This window comes from Tetranychus urticae, chromosome 3, assembly GCF_039701765.1.
Source record: "Tetranychus urticae isolate SD_2017Ah chromosome 3, NJAU_TeUrti_SD_1.0, whole genome shotgun sequence".
Classification (NCBI taxonomy): Eukaryota; Metazoa; Arthropoda; class Arachnida; order Trombidiformes; family Tetranychidae; genus Tetranychus; species Tetranychus urticae.
In genome coordinates, this window is record NC_142960.1 from 361,522 (window position 1) to 378,774 (window position 17,253).

Below are 17,253 nucleotides of genomic sequence, written 5' to 3' on the forward strand. Positions count from 1 at the left end.
ACTATTATTCACATAAGAGATTGAGTTGACTTGAACTTGAATAACTTTATTGGCTCGTAGTTATATACACATTTTGTTTTTGCTGTGTTTAATGGAACAATATAAAAATGATAATTTGTGAGTTAAATTGTGAAATATATTGTTGATTTGAGAGGGATTTGATAATGGATCAAAGATGGGATACTTTATTAACTTTTGAGAATGGATGAGAAATTGATAATGTTGTATATTTGATGGGATTGAAGGATTAAGAGATGAGACTGAAGATTGGCTGAAATCAGTTAAAAGATAAAATGGATCAGGATAATAAAGGAGGAATGACGATGTGTATTTTAAATTGTTTTACAACACAATCAATTCTTCCGTTTAATCGGAGGGATCGATGTCCTGCAAGTAATTCTTAGAATCACGAGCCTTTGATAGTTTTGTTACATGAGATACCTTAGAGCCTAATTAATTGAATAAGCCTTTCAGATAGGACAGTAAATGAATTAAAAATGGTAAGAGTTAAATTGAAGGATTGATGAGATGCTGAGTTCCGTGTTACTGGTATTTAAGAAGCTTTGTTTCTGTTAAATTTGTCAACTCCGGAATATTTTCATCTTTATACACATATATATAATTGAAGATTGTAATATTGATTCACGATAATGATCATTTTCTTTGTCATTATCGATTTTCATCATCAACGTCTAGCCTTCCGTCTGCCTCTAGCCGCGGCGGGTTTCATCTCAGGCGAGGGTGACCTTTTGGATGGAGCTCTGGTGAGAAAAATTTAAACGGTTAGTCAAGAAAGGGATAATTGAGAATGAAAGTTGATTGAAATATTTGAAAGGCCCTTAATCGACTTATAACCAGCTAACTCAATTAAATTTACATACTGCTAATGCAAAGTGTTGAATAACCGACTGCAAATATTCCATGAGACAGAAATTCAAGCTAATCTGATTGTTTAAACAAAAAAAAACCGAAAATGATTCATGAGATGCAAGATAGATTTATCTCAGCTGAAGTATTATTTGTTATTACAGTGGAGTTCACATTCAGGGAAATTACGTTATTTTATTTTCACCATCTGTTTTTGCATTTATTTAGAGTGAATATAAATGAAAAAAAGAATAAATCAATTAGCAATTTTCAATATGAAAATTTTCTCCGAGTGTGAGCACGACTGTAACTAACAAAATTTAGTCGATTACAATAAAGTGATTTAATAGAAATATTCAGAATTGAAGTCTCAACTCAACTCTTTGCAGCGCAGTATTTTGATTGTAAATTTAAGTGCACACCGATTTGCAGAATTTAGCAAATCTATCAACACATAAGTCATATCTATTTATAAATGGTCAGCCTTGTTAGCTTTAAATAACTTGATAACGCTGAGCGATTTCTTCAAGAGTTAGCCAGTCTAATCGAACCAAAATCTTTAGCCTTCCAAGTTCAACAATTTAACACCAATAATAAACCTACTTTCTAGCTATCCGGGCAGATTTTCGTGCCGGTGATGAAGATTCATCTTCACTTGCTTTAGAGTTACGTTGATTTCCAGTTGGAGCAGCTGATCGAGAGGCTCTGCCAGTTGCTCTTCCTCTTTTGGATGCACGAGTAGCTCCTGCATCGGCGTCGTCAATATCATCAGCAAACTCTTCTCCCGTAATCTCTATAATTTTCGATTCAATATCATCATCTTGAGCGTTAGAGTCGTCTTCATGGTCATCCCCTTCAACGTCATCGTCATGTTCCATATCCTCATCTTCTGAAATTTTAACTTCAATTGAGGAAACGTCAGAGTTTCTGGCTGAAGATCGTGTGGGTCTAGTTGATGTAGGTATCAATTCTTGTTTACGTCGTGAATTTCTTTTTTCAACAATTTCTTTTTCATCGTTAGAAACCATTGATCCTAAATCTTGTTTACGAGACCTAGTTGTTGTATGTGTAGGGGCTGGAGAAACTGTAGCTTGTTTTGCGGTATCATTTTCAACCGATTCTTGTTCAATGACAACTCCTCCTTCTTCTATCACATTTTCAGAAGTAATAACTACTACTTGATGGTCTCCACTAGAATTAGTTGATGCTCCTTTTCCTTGACGCGTCTTGGCGGGAGCATTTACAGTTTGTGGTTGAGTAATCTAGATAAAAATTGGCAATAAAATAAAATTAACACCATGGGCCAGTTTGATATAAGTGAAACGTTGGAAGCAATGAGTATTGTTAAAAGGGATTCATTATATACAAAAAAGCAACGGAAACAATAATTAAAAACGAAATGCTGATTGGAACTATGAATAATATAAATTGAGTTTTGGAAGAGACAGTCCTAGCATCAACTCTGAATCTCTTTGGATACACTAATCCCTCAAGGTCTTCAAAAATTGGAATATCTTTGCGTCGAACCGCCCATTTATATAATCCTATAATGTTAGCATCCATGAGTTGAATTGCTTGCTCAGCATCGGCATGCACTTTACGAATTAATTTCAATTGATCTTGGGCTTTTCCATAATGATCTTTGAGTATGATAAAAGCACGAAGTAGTTGATCGAATTTAACAAGTTCTTTCTCACCATCCGGTTTGATGAAGAATAATTGAGACTTAGGTATGCCACAAGATTTTTGAGGTAGAAGATTATCAATAATCAAGAAGAATTTTTTAAAATTTTCTTCTTGATATTTAAGATAAATAATAACATCTAAATTTGATTTGATTTCTTCAAACTCTAACTTTTTCTTTATTCTCCAAATATCTAGACTTGTTATTAATTCTGCAAGCTGTTTTCTGGCTTCACGCATCTGATTGAGCGCTTCCAAACTTTTAGTAGCTTTCTTCTGTAAATGATCAGGAAAATTGGTCACAAGACGAACATCCTTGATTAACTCTCTTGTTTTACCAATATCCATTTCAAGTTTAGCTGAACCGAAGTCAAGATTGACATTTCGTGAAATGGACTGTATGCTTTCGAGCGAAGTTAAACTTTCAATATCTTCCATAACTCAGTTATTATATTTGAGATGAAATATTTTTTGAAACATTCAAGAGTAACAATTAATAGATAATCATGCAAATTGAGAAAATTACTAAATAAAGCTAAGAAATACTATAGAAACTGTTTACAAATGCTTTCTCGAACCGAATCCCAGTTTTTTTACAGATAATAAAACTTACCGAGGTGAGAGTTTTGGTTATTTTCCCCAGGATTTCAGCTTCCAAGCCACAACGTTTAGGTGGTTGGAATTGCATTGATGTTGGAAGATAGCATCTTGAATTGTTAGTTGCAGCTGAAGGTGAAACTGAAGAATAAAAAATGAAAAAATTAAATCGATAAAGTTTAAAATCATAAAAAACTTGACTTAATACTGATCTGCATGCTTACCCATGAAATATTTTCCTGGCAGAGAAGGTTGAACGGGAAAGTCCTTAAGAAGGAAGTTTTGGGTCTTGCTCATAATTAGACCCAATGCTAGATCACAGGCACAATAAATCTTGTAATTAGTCATTGTTGCCATTGTTGGAGTAGAATTCGATCCATTTTCATCAGCTTCTGGAACAGCCGAGGCTGAAACTCTATCCACGCATGTTTTAATATTTTCAAAAGTTTTCTTATAGTATGAGAATGAGAACTGTTCATTTTTCAAGGCGATAGGTTCGATTATAAACATTAAGCAATCTGGAAATTAAAAATTTCAAATTAGAAAAAAAGCTTAATAAATGCGACAATCTGTGAAATCAAATAATACTTACTCTTGACAACTTCCAATTGATCAACATTATCGAATTGCGTATAGAAAGGCATGTAAGCAAGAAGGTGAATTACATAAGGCATGATACAATCAGGAAGAACAGCTTTGAGATTGGTTACGCTTTTAGATTTGACCAAATCACGACGCTTGGCAATATTTAACACGAGATATGATCTGAAAATTTATTAGTAAAGTTAGTAACAGAAGGATTTTACAAAATTAAATAATTTCATGAAATACCTTAATTTGTTTTTGAATGGATTTTCGTGTTGATAGTAGCCTCCTAAACAAAATAGAGCTAAAAACTCAAGTCCGAGGGAAAGAGAGATGAGACCTGGAATGATAAACGGATGATTAGATGAATCTGCAGTTTTATAGCAATGACAAGATAAAATACCTTTGTGTAACTTGAGAGCAAATCGATCACGAACATATTCTTCTTCTGCTAATAAAATTGTCGCTAAGGTATGCCATTGAGTTGGGGTTATTACAGCCGATGATGGCGAGGAAGCAGCAACTATGGCAGTAGTATCCCCTTGAGATGTTGCTGTGATAGAATCGTTACCAACAATCTTTAGCATTGCTGCTGCTGCAGCTAACTTGAGCCTTGCTTTCTCATGTGTTGTACCAGCTAGGCCTTTTTCATTTAAATCACCATTATTCTGAACAATAGCTGTCATTATCCTCATTGTATTCATAGCAGCATTTTGGTAAACTGCAACTACTTCTTGTTGAGACTCAGGAGATGCTATTAAGGTATTCAATTTGAGGCCATAAAGCCATCTTACCATAAGTTTGATACCTTCAATTTTACATTTAACTTCTTCACAGCAAAATTCATAGCTGACAGTTGGGTCGCTTAAATCTAAAACGGGATAATTAAAGATAGTTAGCAATCATTCTCAATAGCTGCATTAATTGAATATTATACCTCTGTTCTTTTCACTTTCTTCTTGCGCTTGGACCTCTTCTTCTAATCTTTGATCCTTCATGAGCAGATTTTGTACTACATATTTTTGAATGATTGAACGCAAAAGTTTTGGGAAGAAAACATGTCCACCACAAGTAGCAACCATTCCGATAGTGACCAAATGTATACGGAAATAAGGAGAGTCTAAAGTTAGTCCAACTTCCTGCATTGGACCGATAAATGTTAAAAAAAAGTTAATGAAATGAGATTTAATTATTTAAGTTAAAAGGCTTTTGAATTACCTTGATTTGATCCAGAATTTGTGCAAATATCCTGAGTTTTTCTTCATCATCACCAATAATAGCATTCAAGCATTGTATCGCGTATTTTGCTTGCTTAGTTGATGAAGCTGCGAATAAGATTAGTAAATCAATAAGATGAGTGATGTTTCTGTTGCGAATGGTGCACTAATTTTGTAAACTAACCTTTAAGGACAAATTTATCTACGAGAGTCGCGATAAAATCATCCTCAGTAGCCCACCATGGAGTAGCAGTTAAAACACTATTTTGTTCACCGTTATTTGAGCTAGAAATGGATCCTTGAACGCCGCCAACATTGGTCAGGATTTGAAGCACGATTTCGCCGATTTGTGGATTATCAGAAGATTTCCAGAGGAATGGTAAAAGATAGTTGGTAAATATTTCTTTTCCATAGAAAATAGCCGGAAAAACAGAGGATAAAGCCTGCAGAAAAAAAGAATGGTGTCAGAACGGGTTTGAGATATACAGTTAATTTATTTGACACTAACGTGAATAAGCTGAAGACCCCTTTTACCAGATGGTTCCAAGCCCAAACGCATATCCATCTCCCCTTCGCCGAGAAGCGAATCGGAAACATAGTTGAATAGAACAATCAATCCTGATGAAAAGATGAAAAAGAGGTGAGATTATGATTGTTTGTGATTAATCAAAAACTTACCTTGAAAATCAATCATAACGGGCGCGATTCTTTCCATGAGCTGCTTAATTATGACATAGAATGAATTAGTTTGAACAGGGTATCCCAGTGACTTGAGAATTTCTTTAACACTCGTTTCAATAACAGAACATGATGGAGGAGGTGAAATGGAACCATCTTCATTGATGTGTGGAAATGATGTAGAAGAAACGATAGTATCCATGTGATGACGAAGAACTGGGTTGTGACAAAGGTTGTGACACAACTTGGTAAGAAATTCATCTGCCTTGACAGGCTCAGGCAAATTTTTTGCACACAATTGAATTTTTGATCTAACTGTTGGATCCTTCTCATCTTTTTCCCCATTCTTGATCAAATCTAGAACCTCTTTAACTTGTTTCCTAACACTTTGTTGTTGCCGCAGTAGCTCATTAAAAGCTCGAGCAGCATGGGCGTCAATAGTAACATAGAAGGTATATAAAATTTTCATCCTTTGTTGCAAAGGTAAATTGTACGGTATAAGACATGTATGAAGAATTCTTTCAACCAGAAGACGATCATCTAGTTGAGTTTGATAGTAGTTGTGAAGACATTTATTTTTGATCCAGTTCAACATTTTTAAAGCTGAATTGTTTGTATTAGTGTCAGTAGAGCTTTGCCTATCATCATCACCGCCGCCTAATTGGGCAATATTGTATTGTTTGTAAAGCTGAGCCATACCAAAAAGTGCTTCTCGACGAATTTTGAACTTTTTATCAAGAGTTCGCTCTTTAACGAAACTCAATAAATCTTCATTAATATTTTCGATTCCTTTTTTAGCAGCACTAATAATAGCCATTACAACTTCATATCGAACATTTTCGTCAGGATCATGTTGCCTTTGCTTCAGTTGTTCTGTGATGTCTTCACGCAGTTCGGGGTGATTAATCAAAAAGTGCATTGAGTACTGGACACATCTCATACGAACGGTGACACTTATATCTCGGAATCTTCCCAAGAACGATTTCCAAAGTTCAGGGTATTGCTCTGCAAGTCTTGAATTTTTGTCAGAAAAAAGACGGGCTAGAAGTTTGGTGAATTCACATCTTTCTCTTTCTTCGTTGCTACGGATCTTGAACTCCAATTGGGGAAGAATACCGTCCATCACAGAAGGACAGATTTGATTAAGTTCATAAAGAAGATCACAAAGTTGGTTGACGGTTTGATTCTCTTTGGATACAGTTTGATTGGAGCTCTTGGAGCCAGGTCTAAGTGAAGTACGCTGTGTTTCATCTTCTTCATCATCTGACAATTCACCAGCATTTGCATGAACACCATGAGTTATGGCATTATTAAAATATGTAATCAAATAAGGTTCCATAGTCTTGTTAGCCTTTTTCAAGATTTGAGTTGCAAGCCAACAAGCTTGTTTGTTTCCTTTTTTCTTGGGATCTATCAACTGCCACAAAATGATCTCTACCAATTTTGAAGAAACTGCGTCAGCTTCGATGATTAAAGGTGTTAACATGTCCAGCATAAAGTTTTTGACTTTATCACTATGGTTGTCATTAACAATCTTGAAGATAAGATTAAAAAGTTGACAGAAGATGGACTGAGAATCATCCAACTCAATGCATATATTAAAAGATTTAACCCAGGCAAGGTTTTCAAGGAGATAGAAATATCTCTTAAAAGTAGGATCTTTAGGATCTTGCAGTCCTCTAAGTTGTTGAATGAAAAATAAGAATATTCTCTTAATTAGACTTGGGTTCTGGTAAGGTGCATTCGGCGCATAGACTCGGAATACATCAGCGATGGCACAAGCAACCAATAACCGTACATCCCTTGATTGATGTTCAAGAAAAAAGTTAGTTGCTAGGAACAATGCTAAGGGTATGTAACAGGTATTGTCTTCTTCCTGAGACATTTGTTGGAACGCCATAGCAATGTCTTTAAGACGTCGAATAAGATCATCAGTCGGTAATTCCTCATTGACATCTTTGCAACCAGGAGGATAGACCAGTTTATTTGAATTCCCACCAGCACCAGAAGATAGACTCTGTCCATTACCAGTTATTTTAGGCATCTTTGAGGCTTGTATTTTCTTTCTTTTTACATCCAAACACTAAAGAGATTGGTAACAAGAACAAAGCATATTAAATTTTCTTTTTCTTATTCGGTTTAATATTGTTAAATTGGTTAAATTGAAGGAAACAGGAAACAAGAGGGAAAACTCGGGCTTAGGTTTGGGTGAAGAGTAAAGATAGAAGAAGAGAAGGCAGAAAGCAGACCTAACAGCTCTTAATGCAGAATTGTAGTTGAGGCAGAATGTACTGGAAGTCGCCACCATCGTTTCTCTTTCTTTTTCTCTTTCTTTTAAAAGCTCTTTCTTTCTCAATAATGTAGAGAAAATGGAAAATGGCTACAGGAATAATGCAATTTTTTAACCGTCAAGTTAGGTTATTTTCATTGTGGTTCAACGCGTTCTCGACAATTTTCACTTAATGCCTCTTTTGGTCATATTGTCTTTATTTTTGACAATTATAGTTGACCTTTTCACCGAAATTGAAATCTAAGAGAAGTTTATCTTATTTCACTTAAAGCACCATGTCTATCAAACACAAAATCTTGAGGATTTTTTGATTAGATCATGTTTTGATAAATGAAGTCTGTTTTGAAGTCAATCTTCTTGAACATTTTATTTTGAAATTTCGTTATAATGAGGAGGTGAAATAATTATTTACTGTTATTTGGATAACAAATATTAGGGTTTCGGCTCAATTCATTCCTAACCATTCAGTTTGACACTTTACTAATGCGCTTATAATGACATGACATTGATACCGCATCTATTTTACTCTTTCTTTGTCTCTTATCCCTCTCTCTCTTATTCAACACCCAGATTACCTCTACTATTAGATTGTTATTAATCTTGACACAATGGATTCGGTCTAATATTATACCTTAGCACATTTTTTTTAAATTTTCTAAACGTTTTTTTCAGAAATAATTGATAATTTATCGTAAGAATTTTCTGAAATCTATCATTCACAAAAAAATTATTCTTTAGAATCCAGCTTGAGTTGGTTATAAAAGACTAGAAATACAACAAAATGAACTATCATCTTAAAAATTTTCTCAATAATAAGAATTTTGCATAATATGTAGGATAATCATCAATTGAAAATTAATTGGAAAGAGAAAATTATGCTGATTTTCTTGAATTAACAAAAACCAACCGTTTCTTTAATTCATCTTAATCTTAATGCTTTAGTAAAATAAGTTAAAATTGGCGGCAATGCATAGGGGGAAGGAGTTTAGTGTATCCTTGGAGCTTTGCGGAAACGGAAAACCATTTTTTTAGTGAACAGTAGTTTGCTGGTTTCTTCTCATATTTTTAAGAGAACTCCACGTTTATATTTAATTGTTATTTAATTTAAACTAATTTCATCTTTATCAAAAATGGTATGATTAATCAAATTAACTGTTTAGTCATTGTTAATTGTGTTTAATGTCTCATTCTGTTAATTCTTTTACAGGCTTCTTTGGCACACCGGCCATTGGTTAGTGTTTACACTGAACAGAATAAGAGATCAGGAGTCAACGTTAAATTGCCAGCAGTTTTTAGGGCCCCAATTAGAACTGATATCGTTCAGTTTGTCCACACTAATATAAGGAAAAATCTTCGACAACCTCATGGAGTATCTAAAGATGCAGGTATGTTTTTTTTCATTTAAATTGTAATGAAGTCGCCGGCTATGCTGATGAAAATTTTCTTGGTCCGTGTTTATGAATCTTCCTGATTTCAACATTATCCAATATCTGATAATTTCCGGCATTCTCAGGATATCGAATCTTTTGCCTTCTTTCTAAATATTATTTTTCCTTTTTTAAGGTCACCAAACAAGTGCCGAGTCTTGGGGTACTGGTCGTGCCGTAGCTAGAATTCCACGTGTTAAAGGTGGTGGTACCCATCGATCAGGTCAAGGAGCCTTCGGTAACATGTGTCGAGGAGGAAGAATGTTTGCTCCAATTCGAGTTTGGCGACGATGGCACAGAAAAGTTCATCGCAATCAACGACGATATGCTATCGTCTCAGCTATTGCAGCATCTGGTGTGCCTGGTATAGTAATGGCTAAAGGTCATAAAATCCAAGAGGTTCCCGAATTTCCTTTGGTTGTCTCAGACAAAGTTCAAGAAATCTCTAAAACTAAGGACGCTGTCAAATTTTTGAGACGAGTTAGAGCTTGGAATGATGTTGAAAGAGTTTACAACTCCCGAGGAATCAGGGCTGGTAAAGGTAAAATGCGAAACAGGCGAAAGGTTCAAAGACTCGGACCAGTTCTTATTTACGGAAAAGATTCTGGTTGCACTAGAGCTTTCCGCAACATCCCAGGTGAGTTTTATTTATTTAAATCGCGTTGTATAGTTTATCAATGATGATACCCGATCTTGGTCCGTGTTTCTGACTTCTGTGATTTATGAGATCTTCATTTTCTGAGGCATACTTACAGCTAAATTAAAACTCGATGAGTCAAGATTTTGTGACTAACTTTTGTTTTATAATTTAGGTCTTGAAACTATCAATGTTGAGAAGTTGAACCTTCTTCGTCTTGCTCCCGGTGGACATGTAGGTCGATTCTGTATCTGGACTGAGAGTGCTTTCCGTAAACTTGATGACCTTTACGGAACTTGGACAAAGGCTTCTAAGCTTAAGCGTGACTACAAGTATGTTTCTTTTGCCCTTATATCAATTTTCTTATTTTAATGATGTTTTTTCCTTCTTCTAGCCTTCCTCAACCTAAGATGTCTAACAGTGATGTCACTCGTCTTATGAAAAGCGAAGCAATCCGAAAAGTTCTTAGGAAACGAAAGTACGTTTTATTTTTTTGTTTCATTTTTCGATTTTGTGATGAATTGCACTGGGCTATGAGTAATGATTTCGACGTGCTTAACTGAAAATACAATTTAGCTACAGTAATATTCATCATAGGTGCTTTTATTCTATAATTTTTAACTCAATCTTTGTTTTCTCTTTTCAGCACTCGTGTTTACCGAGCCAGAATTAAGCGTAATCCTCTTAAAAATCCATCTGTTATGTTACGTCTTAATCCATATGCTGGAGTTCTTAAAAAGAGACTTCGCCTTCAAAATATCAGACGAAGAAATGCTCGTCGTGTGCTTCTTAAAGCAGCCGCTGGACAGAAAGTCAGTGATAAATCTAAGAAGGAGGCCCTTGCCACTCTCAAGAAATATCACAGAACATCTAAGGATGCTCGAAAACTTTATGAAACTAGATACAAGGCTAGAAAGGAACAACAAATAGCAAAATTAGAAAGAAAGCGAAAGGCTATCGAGGGAACAGGAGAAGAAGCAACGAGATTACGAAAACAAAAGAAGGCCGATAAATAATGTTATCATATAACTAATGATTCGCTTTTGTGACAAATTTTGTGAAAAATTGGTTAACATAAATAAAGTTAAACTTCCTTTGGATAAAAATAAAGTCCACTTCATTTGTTTGAATTTTATTTCATTCTCTTAGCAACAAACTAATATTTTTAATAATTTTCAAACATTTGCAAGGTGATAGGCAAATAAAGATATTTGTGCTCATGGTGCTGCAATTCCGAAGTAGTCAACTTTTATGCTAAAATTAGATCGTTAATCATAGTTATTTTTTCTTGTAAATTGAAAATAGTTGTATTCATTAACTACAATACATTTGTTATTTGAGTTTACAGCAGCTGAACAGTTTCTGGTATTCATATCTTTCATTTGCTTGAAAAAGAAGAGTTGTGCCAGTTAGTCATTTTGAACAAAGCAAAATTAAATGATGATATGAGTGCATAAATGCAATCAATTTAAACTATTAATTTATAAATGACTCAAGCTTAAACATCAAATGAGTTCATTTTTGTTGCTATCATGTTCGAGCAAGTTTTATCGAAGTTTTATCGAAGTATCTTGAGTTTTATTCGGTAATAAGAAAAGCAGAATATTGTGAAACTTTAACTCTGAAAATGTTGGTAAATAGGGGAGAAATATTAGTTGTTGATGGACCTTTATTTTATTACAATCGACAGTCACAAAGTCATATCAACATTTCCAGAAGTCCATAACGCTTCGGGATTAAATTTAGTCCATTTTAAAGGCACAATTTTTTGTAGAAATTCTTATTTCTGCCGTTATAAAATTTCAGATTGATTAAACTTCTTAAACTGATTTAATTAAAAAATTTAATTAATTATGAATTAATTTAATAGCCAGGAACCAGAACCAGGAAAATTCAAAAACATCGCCAATCAGATGATGTAATTGTCAAAAGGGACTTCATTCTCATTACGGTTTGCTTAAATTTTCCAAACAACATTTGTCAAACAATTTTTCTTATGTTAGTAAATCCTTTAAATTGTCTCACATTCCAAATCAAATTCATTTATAAATTCATGACTATTTTGAGATAAAGATTGTGTAGCTTGATACTCTTTCAGTCATCGTTCGTTTCAATAACCTCAATATCAAGATAGGAAATCGACAGTCAACAAATTGAACCTAAACATTTTAAAGCTGTTTGCTGTTTAAAAAGAAATTTTTTATTCTCAATTTCTGTGTCAAATTAAGGTAAGTTTTTTTATTTATCCAAACATTCAATCCATGATGGCAACCGTTTGTAACCTAGTCACAGAATTTTTGTGAAAGATATTCAATATTTAACACTCAGCCAATATGGGCATCGATAGTATTCAAATTACAGACTAATTTACGACCATAAGTGTAGTATACAGTCGATGTCCATAAATATTTTTTCTTCTGAAACAATTACCTTTGTGTCCAACTACAGGGAAAAAATTAGAAGTTTCAATTCATATCAATTGGCTTTAAGCTCGAAAAAAAGTTTCTTAGTTATCAATCACACGGTTGATAAGTTAGACTTTATATAATAAATTTGGTTACGATTTTACAACTTTCATTTATTGCAGCATTTTCGAGTGTTTTTTGTTACTCTTTCTATACTACAGTAGGGGTTAGTGTTAAGTTAACAAATTGAAGATTTTTTTCATAGTCGCCCTCTAACAATAAATTAAAGTACCATTAGAATCGAACTTTTTTTGTGCAGTTTTCTATTACATTGTTTTTTCTTGTCTCTAGAAACTATATATGCTCGAGATGGCGACACTTAAAAATTAACTTAACTCTAACCCTATTTTGTTAACTTAACCCTAACACCTACTGTAATGTTTTATCGGCTTTGGATTTTCCTAACTTTGACATTACTGGCAAATTAAAAATAATCCAGAGATTTGATGATTGACTTAATTATATTATTTTAATTGACAAGTGTCTTCTTGGTATTTTTTAGTCATACGTGGATTGAGTTCTTCATTTTTATCCATACCTTTGTTAATTGTACTTGACTAATCGTTTTATCTGATTCTGATCTTCTCTTCAGATTATGTATCTTTTCTAACCAACTAGGTTATAAAAACAACGATTGCTCTCATAACGCCAAGAATTGATTTGAAAAGAATCATCAACAGATGCTGAGTATTTACACTTTGAGAACAGCTTAACGAGTTTAAATTGGATAATGGCTTTACGAAGACTCAGTGTTTTTTCATCATATTTCACAAAAGTGAGTGTTTTTCAAAACGAAAAATATAAATTGAAATTATAAATTTTCTTTCTCTTGCAGATTGATGAAAACAGTGCGAGACATGGTGGAGAGCTGATTGCGCAAACTATTCATTCTCATGGAATAGAGAATGTTTTTACACTTTCAGGAGGTCATATTTCACCCATTTTAACGGCCGCCGAAAAATTAGGAATTCGTGTAATTGATACTCGCCACGAGGTTAATGCTGTTTTTGCTGCTGATGCTGCTGCTCGAGTCTCTGGTAAACCGGGAGTTGCTATTGTGACTGCTGGACCAGGTATAACAAATACAATTACTGGCATTAAAAATGCACAAATGGCTGAATCGCCTGTTGTATTATTTGGTGGTTGTCCGGCAACCCTACTCAAGGGTAAAGGAGCTCTACAAGATATTGATCAGCTCTCTTTGATGAAATCAATCACAAAATGGCAAAAAACCATTACTCGAGTTCGTGATATTGTGCCAATAGTTAGAGAAGCTTTCCAAGTAGCTCAATCTGGAACTCCAGGACCAGTTTTTGTTGAGTGTCCTTTAGACATTTTGTATCCTTACAAAATGGTCAGTCGAGAGATGGCTGCTAAAGCTAAGGGGCATTCATTGAAAACTAAGTTAACAAATGAATATCTCAGCCTCTATGCTAAAGATCTATTCGCTGGTGCCTTTGATCAACAATGGAATTGTGATCCTTTAGAGATTTCATTCCCTACTCCAAATGAAAGTGATATAGCTAGAGTAGTTAGTCTATTGCAAGGTGCCAAGCGACCTTTGGTTCTCCTTGGTTCTCAATCTGTTTTACCTCCAATTGGAGCACACAAATTGAGAGAATGTATCGAATCACTTGGAATTCCCTGTTTTCTTGGTGGTATGGCTCGTGGTCTTTTGGGAAGAAACTCGTCTATTCAAATGAGACAAGCACGTCGAGATGCCTTAAAAGAAGCTGATGTGATCATTTTAGGTGGTATTGTTACTGATTTTCGTTTAAGTTACGGTCGAGTCTTGCCGCATACTGCAAAAGTGGTAGCAGTTAACAGAAATAGACAACAATTATACAAAAATCATGGAATATTTTGGAATTCCGAAGTAGCTGTTGAAGGTGATGTTGGATTATTTTTCCATGGCTTAGCACAAGAAATGAAGAATAAAAACTTCTCAGTTGATCAAGGATGGATCAAAGCCTTAAGAGAACGAGATGACGGAAAAGAATCAAAAACCACATCCATGGCTGATGCACCAACTGATCAACATTTAAACCCAATTAAGCTATTAACTGAGCTTGAAAGTGTCATCCCTGAAAACAGTATTCTTATAGCCGATGGTGGAGATTTTGTTGGCTCTGCTTCTTACATTGTTAGACCTCGAGGACCCTTAACTTGGCTTGACCCTGGAGCTTTTGGTACTCTTGGATGTGGAGGAGGATTTGCTTTAGGTGCTAAAGCTGTTAAACCTGACGCTGATGTAATTATCTTATACGGTGACGGATCCCTTGGCTATTCAATGATTGAATATGACTCATTTGTTCGCCATAAACTTCCAGTTATTTCTGTTGTTGGTAATGATGCTTGTTGGACTCAAATCGCTCGTGAGCAAAAACCCATCCTCGGTTCTGACATATCTTGTGCTTTGGCCTACACTCATTATGAAAAAGCTATTGAAGGTTTAGGAGCTAAAGGATTCTTGTTGGACTCCTCAAACGGTGCAGACATGAAATCAGTTTTAAAACAAGCAATCCAAGAAGCTCGTCAAGGAAATCCTACGTTGGTTAATGTTCTTATTGGCAAAACCAAATTCCGAGAAGGAAGTTTATCCGTCTAATCGTTCATCTTGATCCAAGAAAATATCAGAATAAAGATCCATATAGAATTTTTTGCAAATTAAATCAAATTATTTTTAAAATCTTAGAATAAGCTACTGTTTAAAGATTTTATATAAATTGCCTTCAAATTTCAACTCAATATTTTACTGTTTAAATCAAAGTTGACTAAAGTTCAAGTTTGATAAAAAAATGCACGTTGTTAAATCCAAGGTTATTCAGATGTTAATAATGACAGATGAACAGATAATTTCAGTCACTTTGAATTAATCTGTTTCCCAACATTGATCCAGGGAAATACCTTAAAATTGAATGCTTTATTCAAATTATCTAAACTCCTTGGTCTCCTCTATTTGTATAATTATGTGCAATAAATCTAACCATAAATTCCAGATAATTTCAGTGACTGTGTGAAAATTTATTTCATTATCAAATAATCTTTGAAGTGATTCGTATTGCTAATACAAAGAAGGAATCCCCAAAGTATCAGAAGAAAGGTTCACATAGAATCTTTCTTCTGATACTTTCTTCTTGCAAATTAAAACGAATTATTTTGCAAAATCTCAGAATTAGTTACTAGCAGTATGGCGTCAATAGTAACATAGACAATAAATAAAATTTTCACCCTTGTTTGCAAAAGTTTGTCGCTTTTGTGAAAATTGATTTAGATGAATGAAAACTTCTTTTGAATCTAAAGTCCACTTGATTTCCTGATTTTTTTCGTTGTCTTAGTAATATAATATTTGAAATAAGTTTTAAACATTTTAAAACAACTCTGATGAGGTTGTTATAAAAAGAAACAACAAAATTGTCTCATTTGAGCACAAGTTGCAACAAATTAACACGAATGAGCAAAAACGGAAGAAAATGAATTTCTTTTAATTTAGACTCTGCTGTTTGGTAGAAACCTGAAAACTAAATTCATAAGTGCTATTAAGAAATTTTTCTAATGGATAGTTTTCGAGAAAATCTAGGTCAAAGTTTGAACTTCGATAATCTTTTGTACAGTTATGGTAGCAGAACAATTTAAATTCGAAAGCTAATTGGAGATGTTTCCTTAGTACTTTTGTTACTTTGTTAATGGTGACATTTCCTTACATTGGTTTACTTTTGTCTGAGCTTTTAATGAACATTACTCTTTCTCTATCTGCACCTTTTCTTTTTACTGGAGCTGTCTTTGCACTTTCTTTGACAATTTCTGACAAGGGAAGTGCCTTTGCTGGTACGATCATTTTCAATTTTTTTCGGGGTTATATTGTAGAGGGCAAAAAATAATTAGCCACGTATTTTTGCTTTTGTTTCGCTAGTGCGCGGTAAATGATATTCAGGCACTTTTAAGCGAGGATATTGCATTGTAATCTATTGGAGTTACTGAAAAATGATTTACAATTTTCATTAAGAGATTTTCATTTTATGCTTTTCATCCGTTTTATGTACTTCTCAGTGGCTGCAGTACATTACTATCTTTAATAAAAGTGCCTGAATATCAATAACCGCGCACTAGCGAAACAAAAGCAAAAATACGTGTCTAATATTTTTTTCCCTCTACAATATAACCCCGAAAAAAATTGAAAATGATCGTACCAGCAAAGGCACTTCCCTTGTGAGTATGATCTATTTTGTTGTTGAGTTTTCTTGAGTTTTCCAATTTGCTCTGAAACAGTATCTTTAATTGTCTTTGTAATTTGTTCCAATTGATTACTTTTTTGACGTTCATTTCAAACATTTTCCTTACAATATTGAAAGCTTTTATTATCTGGTTTTTAAAGCTCTCTTCATCTCCTTTACCAGTGTTTGGCTCAGGAACCTCAGGATGACTTTCAACCATGTTCATTAAGCTATCAATTATTTCAATTGCGATTTTTGTACAACAGGTAAGCGTAATCGATTTAATGGAACACCTTTTTTGTTTTTACATGACTTCACTATCACAGTCGGTGACGAAAAATCTTCATTTTCTCCCATTTTCAGAACTTTGAAAAAATGGAGTGAAAAGTACAAAAATGTAAGCAAAAAAGAGGGTCAAAATTTCAATCACTTTCAAATTTTCAACTTTCAAAGATTGATTGACATCCTCGTCACTTTGTTAGTAATAATAGAGCAAAATTAACTAATAAAATTTGGTACTGATCATTATTAATTATGAATATAAATCCACTTAATTTAACACAACTTAGCGAGGTTTGAGTTTATTGAAAAAT

The 17,253-nt window shown here is 34.0% G+C and overlaps 3 protein-coding genes and 2 non-coding genes across 5 annotated transcripts; 4 read left to right on the top strand and 1 right to left on the bottom strand.

Moving 5' to 3' along the window:
* Positions 1 to 20: 20 nt before the first annotated feature.
* Positions 21 to 7,840, bottom strand: pds5 (cohesin associated factor B pds5). The gene is made up of 12 exons (XM_015936996.3): positions 5,628 to 7,840; positions 5,458 to 5,567; positions 5,134 to 5,392; positions 4,951 to 5,057; positions 4,670 to 4,871; positions 4,136 to 4,603; positions 3,979 to 4,072; positions 3,740 to 3,912; positions 3,372 to 3,665; positions 3,164 to 3,288; positions 1,471 to 2,129; positions 21 to 761 (listed from the first exon to the last, which is right to left on the bottom strand). The coding sequence occupies exons 1-12, from the start codon at positions 7,669 to 7,671 to the stop codon at positions 686 to 688; spliced, it is 4,611 nt and encodes a 1,536-aa protein (XP_015792482.1). The 5' UTR covers positions 7,672 to 7,840; the 3' UTR covers positions 21 to 685.
* A 1,128-nt stretch (positions 7,841 to 8,968) lies between these two features.
* On the top strand, positions 8,969 to 11,091 carry RpL4 (ribosomal protein L4). Its single transcript, XM_015936998.3, has 6 exons — positions 8,969 to 9,050; positions 9,125 to 9,302; positions 9,481 to 9,981; positions 10,157 to 10,313; positions 10,376 to 10,459; positions 10,628 to 11,091. The coding sequence occupies exons 1-6, from the start codon at positions 9,048 to 9,050 to the stop codon at positions 10,995 to 10,997; spliced, it is 1,293 nt and encodes a 430-aa protein (XP_015792484.1). The 5' UTR covers positions 8,969 to 9,047; the 3' UTR covers positions 10,998 to 11,091.
* Positions 9,344 to 9,416, top strand: LOC112539590 (small nucleolar RNA U18). The gene has a single exon (XR_003083474.1). It is a non-coding gene; the product is annotated as a small nucleolar RNA U18 (small nucleolar RNA).
* On the top strand, positions 10,017 to 10,090 carry LOC112539589 (small nucleolar RNA SNORD18). The gene has a single exon (XR_003083473.1). It is a non-coding gene; the product is annotated as a small nucleolar RNA SNORD18 (small nucleolar RNA).
* A 2,015-nt stretch (positions 11,092 to 13,106) lies between the features above and the next one.
* Positions 13,107 to 15,454, top strand: LOC107369168 (2-hydroxyacyl-CoA lyase 2). Its single transcript, XM_015937095.3, has 2 exons — positions 13,107 to 13,221; positions 13,282 to 15,454. The coding sequence occupies exons 1-2, from the start codon at positions 13,177 to 13,179 to the stop codon at positions 15,052 to 15,054; spliced, it is 1,818 nt and encodes a 605-aa protein (XP_015792581.1). The 5' UTR covers positions 13,107 to 13,176; the 3' UTR covers positions 15,055 to 15,454.
* The last annotated feature ends 1,799 nt before the right edge of the window (positions 15,455 to 17,253 follow it).